General features: G+C 32.8%; 2 protein-coding genes, 1 long non-coding RNA gene and 1 pseudogene across 3 annotated transcripts; 3 read left to right on the top strand and 1 right to left on the bottom strand.

Moving 5' to 3' along the window:
* Positions 1-208: 208 nt before the first annotated feature.
* Positions 209-4,752, bottom strand: LOC114169934 (disease resistance protein Roq1-like). The gene is made up of 5 exons (XM_085668844.1): positions 4,089-4,752; positions 2,425-3,538; positions 2,054-2,329; positions 1,094-1,936; positions 209-999 (listed from the first exon to the last, which is right to left on the bottom strand). The coding sequence occupies exons 1-5, from the start codon at positions 4,607-4,609 to the stop codon at positions 415-417; spliced, it is 3,339 nt and encodes a 1,112-aa protein (XP_085524970.1). The 5' UTR covers positions 4,610-4,752; the 3' UTR covers positions 209-414.
* A 2,093-nt stretch (positions 4,753-6,845) lies between these two features.
* Positions 6,846-7,337, top strand: LOC146881679 (uncharacterized). Its single transcript, XR_014986485.1, has 3 exons — positions 6,846-6,956; positions 7,066-7,198; positions 7,282-7,337. It is a non-coding gene; the product is annotated as an uncharacterized LOC146881679 (long non-coding RNA).
* A 194-nt stretch (positions 7,338-7,531) lies between these two features.
* LOC146881678 (uncharacterized) lies at positions 7,532-8,495 on the top strand. The gene is made up of 4 exons (XM_085668680.1): positions 7,532-7,893; positions 7,983-8,042; positions 8,143-8,202; positions 8,287-8,495. Exons 1-4 carry the CDS (start codon positions 7,768-7,770, stop codon positions 8,455-8,457), a joined length of 417 nt encoding a protein of 138 aa, XP_085524806.1. The 5' UTR covers positions 7,532-7,767; the 3' UTR covers positions 8,458-8,495.
* Positions 8,496-10,875: 2,380 nt separating this feature from the next.
* LOC146881677 (ATP-dependent DNA helicase RRM3-like) lies at positions 10,876-15,311 on the top strand (annotated as a pseudogene).
* The last annotated feature ends 2,669 nt before the right edge of the window (positions 15,312-17,980 follow it).

The following is a 17,980-nucleotide window of genomic DNA, read 5'->3' as shown; positions in this document are numbered from 1 at the left end:
ATAACGACTTCATAGAAAAACAAAGTCTTTTTTCATCCTCGATTGTTTCCTCTGATTTAAATATGACATTATCAGTGTTTGAAGCTGTTTATTTAATGTTAACTTGCATATGGGAGTTCATGTGAGACAGTAATATTAAAGTACCTCCGTGAGTCACAATTAAAATCTGTCAGAACATTAAGTACCTGAAGTTCATGTGAAGACAAACTAAAAGAAATTATAATACGGAGGAATGAATTGGACAATAAGAAGTGGATTTTACAATAACAATACTATATCTTGAGAAGAGAGAAGTAGAGTGCCTATGAGAGAAGTCAAGGGGAATTTGAATGCGGTGCTTCTACTGTTCATCTCTGTGTGGTTTGATGGTAGCAAATCATGCTTCCACGTCGAATAAAGGCTTAAATACGGTAGCTACCTGTTTTCTTCAATTACTGAAAACTTGCGCTTCAGATCAGTCAAATTTTTGCCATACATCAATGTAAAGTTTGGTTGTTGATCTTCCTCATATACCCATCGATACCCATATTTTTTCACATCCACCGTAACAAATTTCTGGTAACCAAGTCTGTCGTGATGAAATATTTGTATGTCCTCCATCCTCAATTTCAAACTAATAAATTTACGAGTATCAAATCCGACCCAACATGGTCGAGTGAAATCTTGCCGACGGAAATAAAATAGCTTCATGTGATCTGACTGGTCAATGACTGGATCTTTTCTCAAATCCACGGGAAATTTTGGAATGCGTGGAAATTGAAGATATGTTGGTTTTGGAAAACGCACATCATACTCATTGCCTAGACGAAATATTGCACAGCACACAACACCAATCCAATTATTGTCATGCGTAACGGGAGATGGATCAATGATTATTGAATTGTCCATGCTCACAAACTGATTGTTGAACCACCTCGGTATTTCACTTTCAGGAATAATACTTTGAATATTTGTAGCTAATAGAATGGATGCATCAAGACATTTGCATTGCTGGGTCGCCTTGTACCACCACCACAGAGTTATGCGTTAGTAGTTCTGTGGACAACAAAAAGAAATTTTAAGAAATAAAGGAGGAAGGAAAGAGCATCCAGACCTGAAAAATTTGCATCATCCATGAAACACTCATGCTAATGCACCGTTCCCTCTCAACTAATTCTGGGCAGTTGAAAATGATTAATCCTGCCTCATCATGATGGTCGTTCAGCCAACCAAATAGTGAATCCGACCGAACTTTTAAACGTAGGAATGGCCGCATGTAAAATTTTGAGGGTAAGTGAGTTCGTGAAGGGAGGTCAGGCAAGTATTTGAATTGCTTGCAATGCTGTAAGTCTAAATAATACAGTCTGGAAAGGTCTTTGAGGTTAGGCAACGAAACAAAATTGTTTCCCTTTAAATTTAACTTTTCTAAGCACCGTAACTCTGCAATGGCGTCAGGGATTTGAACTAAGTTACAGAAACTTAGATTAAGGAGACGCAAACAAGGGAGAGTGGGAGAGGAGGGCAACAAACAGCTGATCGAGTCTCTCTGTGCTTTCGGATACAACAAATCTAAAGGCCACAGAAACATATTTTTTAGGAGAGACAATGTTGACTGGAATTGAATAGGAGATTCAAGTAAACGAAGCTTCTTCAAATGCTCTCTGTTCCTTGCTTCATCTAGCAACACATTTTTATAAAGTTTTGTACAGCCAGAGACATTCAGATATTTGAGAGAACTCAAGCCCAATATAGTATTGGGTAAGCTTACTAGGCTTTTGCAGTCCACCAAAAATAGAAAAACAAGCTTTCTCAAAAGACCAATTGATGGATTGATATTTCGAAGTTGTATGCATCCGTGAAGATTTATCCCTTCCAAATTTAAGGCCTCTGCAACATCCGGCATCTCAACCAGTTTTTTGGAGAACGAGAGATCCAAAAACTTCAAATTGGGTAGCAACTATGAGAAATGGAAAAAAACAAAAATTAATAATGAAAAAAGGAATTAAAAATAGATAGTTTGTAAATTATATTGTTTATTTTTTAGAAAGCTAAAAAAAAAATTCATTTGCATTACCTTTGTGCCCTTCCACAAGCGTTGAATACTGCTCGAACTCAGGTTTAACTCAACTAGTTTGTGTGGCTCAAAACTTTGAGGCAAACATTCAAACGGATAGCTCTTCCAAATAAGGTATCCTAGTTCATTCGAAAGATGACTTAGACTTCCTGAAAAGCGCACATCCTTAATTACAAGCAGTTTAAGGTGTTTAATTTTTGATAAACCATCTGCCCTTGTTTCATGTATCCAGAATGAATCAGTTGTAACAACTATTGCTTCAAGGTTTTCAGTTGCCTGTAACATCGCACATTATTAGATGTAGGTTTTGAATTATTTACAAATTCTAAAATAATTCCAATATAAGATTTTATAATCAATATGTTAAATACCTCATTCTTCAACATAGCATTATGGAGATCTTCGTGTGTCCACAACCTACTCCACTTTAGAGGCTCCTTAGGTGATTTTTCTCGAACAATACACCTGCCCAAATCCACTAGTAACCCATGCATATAAATCCGTCCATCTTTTTTGGTTATGAGTGATTTATCAAAAAGAACTTGTATGCTATCTTCGGGATGAAATCCACGGAAATTTAGAATTTCCTTCACTTCTATTTCGTCATAATCATTGTAGAAGCAGGCAATATCCAAAAATGCTTCTTTCTCTTTTTCATCTAACTGATCAAAACTTATACGCAAAACATCCATAATATTTTTACTTTTGTTTTCTTTTAATTTAGCCAATACACTTTTCCATTGTGACATATTTCGACCAAACAAAGATGATCCAATTACTTTAATTGCCAAGGGATGACCTTGAGCATGTGATAGTACATCATCTGCCAACATTTCATAATACCACAAAGTATGATTATCTTTGAAAGCATATTTACCAAACAATTGCAAGGCATGCCCCTCATTCAATGGTTGGACTCGATAAACATCATCCACTCCATGTGTCTTCAATATATGTTCATCCCTGGAAACTACGATGATTCTGCTCCCACCACCTAAGCAATCACGCAACAAAGTGTCTCTATTCCCTGTAAACATCCTCAGTTGTTCAACTTCATTAACATTGTCAAAAACTACAAGTGCCCTAGCATTGCGGAGCCTGGACCACACCAAACATGTTCCCTCAAAAGCATTTGAAATCTCTAGATTTTTCTCATTTAGAGACTGAGAAATTAACTGCTTTTGTAGACCTAATGAACTAGAATCTTGATATATTTTGCTTACGTCATCAATAAAACAATGATAATCATATTGATGACATATTCTTTCGTATAAAGCGCGACCAAGAGTTGTCTTTCCTATACCACCCATCCCACTAATTCCAACAACTCGAACATCAGTAACTGACCCCAAACAAAGAAGTCTTAACAATTCTTCGACACGAGCTTCCATCCCAACCAGATCATCCCTTGGGAGATTTGAAATTTTTGGTCCCAAAATATTTATTATGTTTTGAACAATTTCTTCAATCTGTTCATATTGTGGCCTGAAATTTTAAATGAAATGGGGGCAAAACATCATGCAACAGAACAAAAAAAAAGGACTATATACATTTTTAGGAAAAAAATAATAACGTCAAAAATTTTAACTTTCAAATTATTATTTTCATTAAACTAGTATACATTTGGACTCAATTAGCATGTTTCCTCCTAAACCTCTGTTTTTAGATAATGACATAACATAAATGATGATTACCATATGTAGGATACATTTGTGATCAGTCTATAAGCATAATAACTGGAAAGATGCAGGATACGGTATATATAGGCCAGTGCAGTTTTGTTTTTGTTAAGCACTTCCAAATATCAATAAAGCTACATTTGTCATCAAATCAAATTATACCTTCTATCATCTTTAGGTTACTAATATTACTCTTCTACTTTTCCAAAATTCCTAGCATCTCTCAACTCTAGTTCGGAAAGGGATAATAAATTTCCGTAAACAACAGGAGTCAAATAAATTCAGAGGTACATAACTCACTGCATAATCGATATATAATTGTGATCAATCTTGAAATGAGAGAGAGGATTACTCACTTATTTCGGACATCCCAACCAGAGAGATTGGCCATTTCTGTGAGAGCCTTTCTCCATCTCTCAACTTCCTCCATCTTCACCTTATCTTCTCTGAATCTCTTTTCGTGTTCTGCAAATGCTTTCTCATAACATCCACTCTGTTTCCGCACCGTCGAAGGATCAACATCATAAAATATAGGTATAACACGTCTTGCTGAAGTTTCAACGCAGTTAAGTATCTCTGCAAGTTCTCGTAAGCACCAAGTGGAGGAAGCATAGTTCTTTGAGAACACAACAATGAAAACTCGAGAGCCTTGAATGGCTTGCAGCAACTCAGGTGCTATGGATTCACCTTTTCTGAGATCTTCATCATCTTTGAAGGCATCGATGCCTTTTCTACGGAGAGCTTGAAAGAGAAAACCAGTGAAGTTGTTGCGTGTGTCTTCACCACGGAAGCTCACAAATACGTCGTATGTGTTAATTGCATGTGATGAAGAAGAGGTGTATTGGACGATGTCGTTAGAAGGCATTAGCGAAAGCATAACTTGTTGATAGAGAAGGAAGACTATTATGAAATTGATGTGAAAGTGGAAAGCAAACAATGAAGAAATATAAATCCACGCAAGTTTTGGGAGTCTTCCACTGAAGCTTCTCCCACTTTGCTTTTCTAATAATTGTGCTTAATCATTACATTCATAACTTCCTATTTGGTTCATCTTTCTCAGATCACTTCTCTTTTGTTCCTCTTTAATAAAAGCTAATGTGAAAACCTTTTTTGTTTTTTTGTTTTTTCACCGTGCTTCTTTACTTAAGAGCATAAGTTATATACATTCTCTAACTTTAACCAAATCTACTTTAAAACTAAGAAAACAAACTACTAGGGATATTACCCTAATACTCCTATCTGATGCGCTGACACGTGTCCAATTAAATAGTTTTTTCGTCATTTTGGTGCCCTTTATCAATGGTTTGAGCAGCTGAAGACGGAATTACAATTTTGTCCCTGTTTTCTGCTCCGTACTTTAATTGGGTTTGGTTATTTCGTAATTTTGCATAGTTTTAAATGCATATGGGACTGATTTGACGAGCTTTCATTTCCACTGCAGACCTTCTCCTTGGTTTGAATGCGGAAGCTTGCTGTGGAAGGAAGTTTTACAGATAAATGTGGAAGAAGTTGTGTATTTATATTTTGTTTGTTGTTTTCCATTTCTTTCTTCGTTTACTGTCTTTGCCTTACTCCAGGTATTTCTGTATTTTTTCTGTGTTGCAGTGTTTTTGTTCATCATGGAATGGTACTTGGACAGAAGTTTACGTGATAAATATGAAGATGCTTTGTTGTTTCTCTGTATTTCTTTTTTTTTTGTTTGTTCAATGTTTATGGGTAATGATAGAATGATATTTGTAAGCAACTTTACGTGATAAATATCGAAGAAGTTTTTTGTGTTTTGTGTTCAAATTGTGTTTTTTTGTTTAACTTTACTCCAGTTTATATTTTTGTGTTTGGATTGTGGTTTTTCTGTGTTTATGTTCATCATGGAATGATATTTGGAAAGAAGTTTATATTTTCTGTGCTCTGTGTTAAGATTGTGTTTTTTTGTTTAAGTTTACTCCAGTTTATATTTTTGTTCTTGCATATCCATTTTTTTTCCGGTCATTGTTTTCGTTTTGGTTTTAATTAGTTTGATAATTTTATTCTGTCTTTAATGGTTGATATAGTTCTTTGTTGTTTTTTATTTAGTTTTATTTTTCTGATGTTAGTTTTTTTACTCCAGTTTATATTTTTACGTAGGCTACATCAGGAAGTTTGACTGATTTTATGGTGTTTTTAGGAAGTGCAATGGCGAAGAAGTTGGATATGATTAAAGATATTGATGATAAGAGGGAAACTCTGAAGTTGGGAGTTAGAGTTGTTGATCATTGGTATGTTCAGTCCCGTGATTCTACTCTTCAATTGGAGATGATTCTGATGGATGAAAATGTAAGTATTTATTCATTAAACATTTGAGTTAGTTTTTGGATGTCTTATGTATTTTAATTTGTTCTGTTGATTATTTATTGTAGGCGGACAAAATACATTGCATTGTTCGCAGGGAAGAGTTTGATTTATGGGATAGCAAGTTGATTGAGGGAGAAACATATATCATGCACAATTTCAAGATACTGAAAAATGAAGGGCAATATAGGGTATGTGAGCATCCTTACAAGTTACTGTTTATTGGTGCTACATCCGTGAAGTTGCAAGTTATTGCTAAACTTCCAATGAAAGCTTACAGCTTTAAAAGTATAAAAGATATTGTTAGTGGCAATTTTATTCCTGACTTGCTTATAGGTATGACAAATATAATAACTGTTTTATTTTTTTTTTAAATATTTCGTATGATTTTCATACTAACCGTATTTTATATATTATGTCATTGAGATTTGATTGGTGTCGTTGAGAATGTGAGAATTAAGCCTCAGTTTAAAAGTGTGGAGTCAAAAAACGTGGTGTTTACTTTGGTGGATCTCAGGTAAATTAATATAATTGTACTGTAATATTATGTTAATATTTTGATTTATTTGAACTGAAAAATTTGTATTTTTGCAGTGGTGCTGCTATTTGTTATACATTGTGGGATGAATATTGCAAGAAGTTTATACAGAGGTACAATGAGCTACCTAATTCGGAAAAGCTTGTGGTTGTCATTACTCAAGCTAAAATCAAACCAGCTACAGGTATAAATCTTTATGAAACCTCTTCTTCGTTGATTGTGATTTTGATTTTTTCTAACATTGGTTTTCATATGTAGGTGAATGGCCAGTTTCTGTTTCTAATACGTGGAATGGTACAAAGTTGATAATGGAAAGTGATTTTCCTCAAATAGTTGATTTTAAGAAACAAATGAAGGAGTAAGTTATCCGAATATTAAGCCATGTTAATTATTTGTCTGGTAGTGGAGTTATTTTACATATAGTAAAAAAACTATAGTTGATTTTGTATGTTTTATTTGACTTGCAGAATTGATCCAGATGAAGTGATATTGAGTCAGTGTGCAAGTCAATTGACTCAGTCTTCCCAATATACTGATGCTGAACGTTTTGTATATAAATGTTTAGTAAAAAGTTTGTCTGAAATCCCATTAATGAAGAAGGTATGAAAGCAAGTATTGTGAATTACTTTATTTCATTTGTTCTTTTTATTGTATTTTAACTTAAATTTTTTCTTTTGATATAGGAAGTTGTATGTGTGACTGTTGCAACGACTGTTAAGTTTAACTTAGATAATGAAGGCTGATATTATTTGGTTTGCAACAATTGCAGCAAAAGGACTTATGAAGCAGTTTCTTTCAAGTGCACTTATTGTGATAGAGATAATGCATTACCTGTTTTCAAGTTGGTATATTGTTTTATTGTATTTTTCATTTTGTGATGTATGTTAGTTGTTAATTTCAATTTTTCTGTACTTTCCAGGTATAGGCTCCAGGTCCAGGTCTGTGATGATTCAAACAATTATGCTAACTTTGTTGTATGGGACCAAGAATGTAGCAACATTATTGGATTGTCTGCTGCTGATTTGCAGAAACAAATGATTGAGGTCTACAATTTTATAGTTTCATCGTTTATATTTTGTGCTATCAGTGTTGTTTATATTTTGCATTGTTGTTAATTACAATAGGCTGGTGAAGATGATCCCCTTTGCTTTCCTGATGCATTGGATGTAATGCTAGGTTGTACCTTTGCTTTTAAAGTTCGAACGCAACCAAGAACTAAGTGTGCATCTGTCATTAAAGTTTCAAATGTTTCAGAAATAGTGGCACATGTTAAAAGTCTTATTCCTCCACTTCAAGTAAATATTATTTTGATATGATTTATGTATTTCTTTCCATATGAAATACATATAAATGTAAAATAATTTTATTTTATTTGTATATGTAGATTGGTGATGGTACTGATAAATGCAGTATGGATTTGGTTTCTGAGAGTTCCAGTGTTATGGTAAGTATATTAAGATGCAATTTTGATTTTTTGTTAATCTGAATCACAATTTTTAAGTATATATTACAGAAATTGATATGTGGTTTTATTTGTTTTGTAGATTTCAGAATTACGTGGGAAAGCTATTTGTAATTTGGCTGCAGACACTGATACTAATATAGTATATTCTTATTCAATTATCTTGAATCATAATTAAAACTATAGAGTATTTTGACATTACAATTTTGTATTCTTAATTTTGTAGATGAGTTTGAGCGCAACTGGTGATAATGACTCGGATTATGTTGTAATTGGAACTCCAGGAAAGAGGTTATTGCCATGTAATGAAAATTGCAATGAATCTTCTCAGGACATCGATTCTGCTCAACTATCCAGCACTAAGATGAAGAAGCTTATTAAAAAGGAGAAAACTTAAATTAAGTTGTTCTGATTTGTATATGTTTGATGTATATAATTTTGGGTGCTTTGGAACAGTTATGGTTAAGCACTTTTTTAGCCATATATATTCTGTAAGTTGGGTTCAAGTACATTGTCTTTCGTATTTTGTGTGTTTTGTTTGATGTTAGACTCATTCTCGAATATATGAATGAACCATCTTTTATTATTATATAGTGAGCGATTGATAAAATTATAGCTACCAATATTCAAACAAAAGGTATACATGATTGATAATAAAGGAAATTAGATTAAGTAGATCTGCATACATACAGAAACATATAGTCTTCCAAAAAGCAAATAAAAAAAAGCCCGTAAACTATTATCAAACTTAAGTCATAAATATTCGTAGTTACATTAAGTGATTAAAACATGAATTGTGCTTGAACGGTTTTTGTCAACTCCGAACATCACTTTGTTTCCAGCTTCAAGTGCATTATCAATGCAGAACTGGTTCCATCCTTGAGTAATGTAGCATCCCATACGCGATCTGTTACTCCATTTGATATTACATTCCTATAAATCGCCATTTTCATTGCTGAGGTTATAGATTTTTTGATTCTTTACCAAGGCTACATTAGCAAATTGTGCATCCAAGTACTGTAAAAGAAATTCACAATATGTTAAGTAATTCTCTAAATTCATGTAACATATACATTTCAGAAGGAATGAAACTTACCAGTGATGATGAGCGGATATCGTTTTCACTCAATGTTTTTTCTGTTGAAAAGTAAAAAGGATTTTCATCGTTGCTTTCCATTGTAGTACTGCATTCATCAGTTGATTTGGTGATGTAAGTGATTTCATCACCAGCCAAATCAAATATCCTTACTATGAATTTGTTATCTCCCATGTAAGTTAGCCTCAGTACATGATCATTTTTTATATCATAGTATTTAATAAACTGTGGAATTCCCTTTGTAATAAAACGCATATGCAAGAATCCTCTTGAAATGATAATTTGGTGGATGTTTCATACTGGGTCAATCATCTCAAAGTTATCAGACGCAAATGTTGGACCCCAAAATCGTGAGAATGCATCAGCAAGTGTTATAGATTCCTGTACCATAAATAAATTATCTTTATGTTTATACTCAAATAATTATAAACCAGTTACATATGAATTATATGTATCGATAATGTTACCTGTTGTATGGATAATTTGACATTGAAACAGTTGAAGAATCTGGGCAATGGGATTTCTGGGTGTACATCTGTCGGATTTTTTGGGGCAGGGTATTGGATTTCAGTCATGTCAATGTCAAAAATCCTTAAGTCAAATACTCTGTTTCCTAAGTATTTTACTGCAAGAAAATAGTTTTCTTTGAACTTGTAAAAACTTGCTATTTCATAACCTCCACAAAAGAAGTTTTCAAGCACTGAAGTTTGACCTATGCGGATAACTATCTTATTTCCTCTTGGGTCCACTAAGTAGTTTAGATTGTGTCTAACTTCCTTTGACCAGTAAACAGCGAAAGCAGGGTCAAATTGAATGTATTCCTGCAATATGTATGAAGTAAAGGAATGAAAAATTATGGATGTACTACAAGTGTCCGATTTTATTTGTACAGATAATAAAATCGGAAAAAAACAGTCTAAAGAATGGGTTCCAGTTTGTAATATTATGTCCACATAATGCATATTATAATGGCTCTTATGCATAAATCGAACATATACTGACCTTTTGCATTTGCTTTCTCATATCAATGGTTGGAAACAGATGGTACTTACTTTAAACCAAAAAAATTAAAAACTTACCTTAGTTGGATTAAAGATTGAAACCCAAAATGGTTGGCAGTACATCATAGCCTTCCGGGAAGATGAAGCCATTGGAATAGATTTGAGAAATGCAGTGCAGAATGATTGGACAATGGAAAGTGAAGAACTCGAAGGACATGACATAAATATTAAACTTTAAAAAAAAATTACCGTTTCAAATGACGGTTGGTAATGAAATGTCAGTGTAATTAATACTCTGACCTTTTAATTATTTAGTTTAAGTTTTAAATACGAGAAAAATACGAAGCACTCATTGCATATAATAATTTCATTAAAGTGACACGACAATATATGAAATAGATTTATGTGCAAAAAAATCCTATCTTTTTTTTATTTGGCGCCATTTTAATTGACTAATTGCAATAACTACAGCATAAACATCTAAGTTATGTGGTCTGCAATGAAGGGATGATAATTTGCAGTAGCAACAAAAATAATGAAACTACTCCAATGCCTACGAAAATAAAAAAGTTAAACTACACAGCCTTGAGGTTTGTTTTTTTGTTCTTCCAAACTATAGTTATACATTGTAGAATATGTATTTATTATTTATTTGATTTGAATCCAATTTTGTAAAATAAATTCTGAAGTGCTTGTGCTGTATGTTAAAAACGCAGGAATGGAGGCTGATAAAAAAATATTGAAGATTGCTTGTGCCCAAGCAAGATTGAAGCGAAAAATAATTTTGAAAGAAAACATGATGAATAAGAAATGTGTTAAAGAGTGTGGTATATTTTCTAAAAGCCAACATGGTAGAACATTGTGTACTCCACTGTCTGATGTTACAACTCAATTTTTATCTGGAGGAAGACTTAACACTTCTGGAAGAGTACAATGTCATAAAAATAGAGATGCAGTTCCAGATAGTAATGCTTCTCATCGACAAAATCTATTGCCTAGGTTTGAGATTGTTTTTTCAGAGCAGGAAAAAGATAATCAGTGCTCATTGAATAAGAGTAGTAGTCAACAGTCTTCCTTAACTGCATCTCATTTTCATATGGCTGAACAAATAAGTCAACTCAGTACTAATGCAGACAATCTAGACAATGGCCAAGGTATTAATTAATTTATCTACTACCAAATGGATATATTGTTTAATTCTGACTGCTTTCAATTATCACAGTTGAACAGATGGTTAAAATGCGAAAAAATCAACATATAAAGCAAAAAACATATACAACTTCGGACTCTGACTATTCCATACAATTTGACGAAAGATAAGATACTATTAATTACATCTTGACTTTACTATATTTAGTTTTTTTATAAATGTTTACTAAAATCGAGATACACATTCAGTTGCTATGCAGATATAGGTGACCCAATTTATACATGCCCCTATTGCAAAGCATGCATGTGGTATGAAGAAAGGATAGACAAGCATAAACATTCTGCAATTCCAAAGTTTAATTTGTGCTGTGGAAATGGAAAAGTGCAATTACCTCTATTGAAGGATGCTCCTACTGTTTTGAAGCAATTATTGTTTGATTCCAATAGCAAAGAAGGAAAAAATTTCCAACAACATATTCGTACATATAATATGATGTTTGCTTTTACATCACCAGGTGCCAAAGTTGATAACAGCTATAACAATGGTCATGGTCCACCCAATCTAAGGATCCAAGGCCAAGCTTGCCATAGAATAGGTAGTTTTCTCCCGCCTACAGGACAAATTCCTAAGTTTGCCCAACTATATATTTATGATACTGAAAATGAAACACACAACAGAATCCAATCCTTAAGGTACGTGAAGCTAAAGTTTGTTTAAAACAACAATTTGATATTTTGGATGCTGTATTAATTAAGATACTACGAAGAATCATTTGTTGGGCAGGGTCATTGGATGTATATTCCCTTTTTCCTATTATTTGATAATGTAAATTTTTTTTTGTTCGTTCATATACTAATGGAATGAATTTACAATGCAGACATGTATACTATTGAATTCCAAAAGCGTGGTCTACCTCATGCTCATCTGCTTCTCTTTTTGCACCAAAATGACAAATATCCAAGCGTTGATGATATTGATAAAGTAATATCAGCTGAAATTCCGTGCCCAATTGCAAATCCTAAACTATATGAATGTGTGAAGGATCATATGATTCATGGTCCCTGTGGAGTAGTAAATAAATCCCTTCCTTGCATGAAGAATGGTAAATGCTCACGGTTTTATCCTAAAAAATTTCAGAGTAGTACAACTATTTCAGAAGATGGATTTCCACAATATCGAAGAAGAGACAATGGAGTCTGCGTGGTCAAGAATCATGTTTCTTTAGACAATCGATCTGTGGTTCCATATAATCCTAAATTGTTACTTAAATATGAAGGTCATATCAATGTTGAATGGTGCAACAAAAGTACTTCAATTAAGTACTTATTCAAATACATCAACAAGGGTTATGACAGAATTACAGCGGCTATAGTTAATAATACCAATGCAACTCATCTTCATCAACAGTCAGGACATGAAATTAAACAATATCTTGATTGTAGATACATATCACCATCTGAGGCATGTTGGAGAATATTTTCATTTCCTATTCATGGCAGGAATCCAGCTGTTGAACGTTTATTTTTCCATCTTCCCGGAGAACAATCAGTGTACTTTAAAGACGACGAGTTTATTGATGAAGTCATAGGAAAAACAACTGTAGCAGAATCAATGTTTACAAGTTGGATGGAATGTAATAAAAAGTATGAATTGGCAAGAACTTTGACATACCCAGAGATTGTGTCAAAATTTGTCTATGTCAAGAAAGACAAATGTTGGAAACCCAGGAAAATAGGAAACACAATTGGAAGACTTATTTGGGTTCCACCATCAACAGGTGAATTATACTATCTAAGGAGGATGCTCACTGTTGTCAAAGGTCCTTTATGTTATGAAGATATCAGAACGGTGGATAATATATTATATTCAACCTTTAGAGAAGCATGTGAAACCTTGGGATTTTTGGCAGATGATAAGGAATATGTAGAAGCAATCAAAGAAGCCAAAGATTGAGGCAGTGGAAATTATCTAAGGAAACTTTTCGTGACAATGCTATTGTCCAATAGTGTCAACAAACCACTAGATCTATGGGAAAAAACTTGGAAATGGCTATCTGATGACATATTATATAGGGAAAGAATAAAAGCTGGCAATCCAGGTATGTTTGACTTAAATTTATAAACTTATAACAGAAATAAGTTACTGAAATAACAAAAATGAATACTTAAATAACTGAATTTTAATGCAGAACTACAATTATCAGTCCATATATTGCGAAACTTGACGTTATTCCATATTGAAGAGATACTACAAACTAATAGAAGAAGCCTAAAACAATTCCCAACAATGCCATATCCAGATGGTTTTATTATAGCTCAATGTGGGAACAGATTGGTGTACTCAGAACTTGACTACAATTCTGTCACCGAAGCAAATCTATTTCAGCAAAATTATGATCGGATGACAGGTATAACCTAACTAAAAATTCATGAGTACATTTTTTGTTTTGAATAATTAATATCTGAATTACAATTGTAGGGGAACAAAAGGACATATTTCAAAAAGTTACTGAAGTTGTTATTAAAAATGTGGGAGGAATGTTCTTTCTTTATGGCTATGGGGGTACAGGAAAGACTTTCATGTGGAGAACTATTTCTTCAGCATTGAGATCTAAGAGAAAAATTGTATTAACTGTTGCATCAAGTGGTATAGCATCTTTATTGTTGCCAGGAGGAAGGACATCACATTCAAAGTTCAGAATTCCAATTCCAACCATGGAAAACTCAATTTGTAACATAGAGCAGGGTTCTGAAGCTGCTGAGCTACTAAAATTAGCTGACCTCATTATTTGGGATGAAGCACTAATGGCACACAAATTTTGTTTCGAAACTCTAGACAGGACCTTAAATGACATAATGAAAGACAAAATGAAACCAAATTTAGTATTTGGAGGAAAGGTAGTAGTTTTTGGAGGTGATTTCAGACAGATATTACCTGTCATTCCTAGAGGAACTAGATCAGACATTGTACATGCAACAATCTATGCTTCATACCTATGGCAGCATTGTCAAGTTTTGACATTGACAAAGAACATGAGACTTCTACAACCAGATTTACAAAGCACTTCAACATGCGAAATTCAGCAATTCTCCAATTGGATTGTAAAACTAGGTGATGGTAACTTGTGCGAACCCAATGATGGTGTTGTGGATATCGAAATACCTCCAGAATTTTTGATCTCTGATTTTAACGATCCAATTGAAGCTATTGTGTTAAGCACATATCCTGATCTATTGGAGAATTATAGAAATGATAATTTCCTGCAGAGCATAGCTATACTGGCCAGTAGAATAGAAATAGTAGAAGAAATCAACAAATACATATTATCTTTAATTCCAGGTAATTATTAGGATATTGTTAGTCACATATGTTACATATTGAATACTAATTATATATGTAGTAACTAATACAATGACTATTTTGCAGGAGAAGAACAACAATACCTAAGTGCAGATACAATTGATAAGACAGATAATCCAATAAACGATGAATATGATGTTCTTACTCCAGAATTCCTCAATTCATTAACTACATCAGGCTTACCAAGTCATCAAATAACCCTCAAAATCGGAGCTCCTATAATGTTGCTAAGAAACTTGGATCAATCAGAGGGGTTGTGCAACGGAACCAGATTAATTATTACAAGGTTGCAAAAACATGTAATAGCAGCAAAGATTCTTAGTGGAAACAAAAAGGGTAACGAAGTTTACATTCCACGTATGTCTATGTCTCCATCTCAATCACCTTGGCCATTTAAACTAATCAGAAGGCAATTTCCAATAATGTTATCTTATGCAATGACAATTAACAAATCACAGGGACAATCTTTGTGTTCGGTTGGATTATATTTGCCAAAACCAGTATTTAGCCATGGTCAATTATATGTCGCAGTTTCTAGGGTTTAGAGTAAATCGGGATTAAAAATTTTAATCCATGATTCTGACAAAAAACCATTGTCTTCAACGACAAATGTTGTATTTAAGGAAGTCTTTCAAAATGTATAGAAATTCAGACCATATTAACTTTATTTTGATAACTGAGTGGGTTATGTATTTTGTATAGACAGAGCAGATATGACAACTAATGTGAAACTCCATGTCCATTATCTAATGACTTTGAAGTTTACAGTTTCAGATACAAAAAAAAGGATGATACTTGATAAAAGGAACAACTGCAACATTGTATGAATTGTTGCATGAGCTAATTGCCTCAGAAATGGATGACATAGTATTGCGAGACCAACCATGCCCTCATTTATTGCGAGACCAACCATGGTAGACACGTAGTCATATTCAATAAAGAATGCATTTATGTACTGAACTCTTTTTCTTTTTACACCACCGCCACCTCCATTTAATGATTTCTTTCACCAACACAGTAATAAATTGAAATTAAACATAACCATATACACCAATTAATGAGCGTGAAACGTATTTACCTTGCATTAACCCAGTATTTCTCATTTTATCAACTATTAAAATATCGGTTATAAGTATTGTTCCATTTTGTTTTCTAAATCCACTTAATCACTCGAATTCATCCTATTTATTGGAAACTAATTTACTTTTCAATATGAAACATTTATTGTTTCAACAAGACCTGACCGAAAATGAAGGTTTACCATTATGTAAACTGATTCCATTAGTCGTTAGCTGAATTAACAAAATTGTTTAATATAGAAACCCATACTTCATCCATTTAAATAAAACGTTGGCATACATACCAAAATACAAGTGCCAACCAAAAAAATATGTCCTTGTGCATAAACAACACCAAAATATTACCACAACATACATAAATTAAACATTCCAGTTAAATATTCCAGCAACACACTAGATTTTCTGAACTACGATTACATTGTCTTCGTTTTTCCTAACTTCTAACTTTATCCTATCACCAGCGCATAACTTATTTTCCGTGACAAATCTCCTCCATCCACACCCCAGATAGCATTCAGTGCGTGCCCTCTGAGCCCATCTAATTGAACACTGCCAGTACATTCCATTAGCATTTGATAATAGGCATTCCTTCTTAGATGTCGAAAATGCATTGGCAACAAATGAAGCATTCAGATATTGAAATAGGAATTAAAAAGATTGTAAGTAACTACAAAGTTTTATAGAAGATGAAATAAATTTACTGTAATAAATAAAACTAAGTCTTACCAGCGACGATTCACCAACATCATAAGCAGTCAAACATTTTATTAAGCAATTGTCACTATCATCTTCTGGAACATCTTCAAGGTTTTTTGCAGTACCAGAACAAGATGCTGCATTTGTAGTATAGGCAATCTCGATTCCTTCCACTGAAAATAACTTAATTAAGAAAACATTGAGCGATACATAACTCATATGCAAGTAGACTTCATCCTTCAGATTATAGTATTTGAACATTTTCCGAATCGGACCATGAAAAACCGTTGTTGCATTTGGGGTCACATGAAACTTAAACTTGAAAGTTTTAGAATTTGGATCAACAAACTCCATCTCCTGGTCAAAAACTGTTTTCTTTTCCCAGAATAGGTGGAAATAAGGATCCAAGCTAATTGTAGACTGCATTCCGAAAATGATACAATATTAGACTAAAATATGAAATACTTATTTTTACACAAAACAAGAATGATAAATGCTACAGATTTACCTCTTTGGGAGTTAAGAGAATCCTGAAAGAAGACAAGAACCTAGACCACACCAAATCTTCTTCTGCAATGTAACTATCAGCTATACCTCGGTATTCTATTTCAGTCCATTGTAGGTCGAAAATCCTCTTACTTTGTTTCAAAAAATTTAACAAAAATGATCAAATTACATCAATTTTTAAAAATTCAGGACCAATTTAAGGTTAAAAAAACTAGAGGATCAATAAGATATTTTTGGACAAAAAAATAAATCAAAATAGTAATTCAACCAAAATTTTGGCATCCCCAGAATTTTGACTCAAGATCTGTCACTGCTCACAGGAATAATATTATATTAAGTGACAGTTGAAAAATCCCAACCTCCAACGATACTCCTTTCAGATTTTTCTTCAACAATCTAAGTTTTACATTCTGCTCACATATTTCATCCACGACTTACATGAGTATTTACGTCCGTTTACGTTTAAGTTTTAATGAACATATAAAAATTGATAAGTAAAATTTTTAAACAAGTAAATAAAATAATATTTTGAGTTCCTTTTATTTAAGATAATAATTAAATATAATTTTTAATTTAAATATATTAAATTATAATTAAAGATAAATATTTATACTAAACACAATTTTTTTATGAAATGCTACTTATAAAATATGGGTTCGCCTATATGATAATAATAAATTTCATTATATTTATATAACGTAAGCACAATTTTTATTTGAAACATTTTAAAGAATTGATAATTTAAAACATTTTAGATAGTTGATTATTTAGAATAAATAAAATAATTGACACTGACTTTATAATATAATTTTTTTTAAACATTAAAAAAGAAAGCTTGTATATACGTAAAAAGTTTTGTAAATCAAAGTGAAGTTTAAACTAAAGCAAGGACAGGAGTCTTTCGATACAAACACCGAAGAATTATATAAAGTTAATATTACATTAAACGTGTTTCATTTTTTCTGGCTCTTTCGGCGTAGATCATATAATTTATATAAAAGTTCCTATATGTAATTTTTGCCTTTTTTTCA

Source organism: Vigna unguiculata, chromosome 11 (assembly GCF_037176805.1).
Source record: "Vigna unguiculata cultivar grain cowpea cultivar isolate G323 ecotype 2 chromosome 11, ASM3717680v1, whole genome shotgun sequence".
NCBI classification, from domain to species: Eukaryota; Viridiplantae; Streptophyta; class Magnoliopsida; order Fabales; family Fabaceae; genus Vigna; species Vigna unguiculata.
The sequence above is the reverse complement of the archived record's forward strand: the minus strand, read 5'-3'. Positions and strand labels throughout refer to the sequence as shown.

Coding starts and splice junctions, on each gene's coding strand:
- LOC114169934 (XM_085668844.1), bottom strand. CDS start 4,609: ATGCTTTCGCTAATGCCTTCTAACGACATCGTCCAATACACCTCTTCT. Junction 3,539..4,088: donor GGTTGGGATGTCCGAAATAA/GTGAGTAATCCT, acceptor TTAAAATTTCAG/GCCACAATATGAACAGATTG. Junction 2,330..2,424: donor ATGCTATGTTGAAGAATGAG/GTATTTAACATA, acceptor GCGATGTTACAG/GCAACTGAAAACCTTGAAGC.
- LOC146881678 (XM_085668680.1), top strand. CDS start 7,768: ATGCTAGGTTGTACCTTTGCTTTTAAAGTTCGAACGCAACCAAGAACT. Junction 7,894..7,982: donor GTCTTATTCCTCCACTTCAA/GTAAATATTATT, acceptor TTGTATATGTAG/ATTGGTGATGGTACTGATAA. Junction 8,203..8,286: donor CAGACACTGATACTAATATA/GTATATTCTTAT, acceptor TTAATTTTGTAG/ATGAGTTTGAGCGCAACTGG.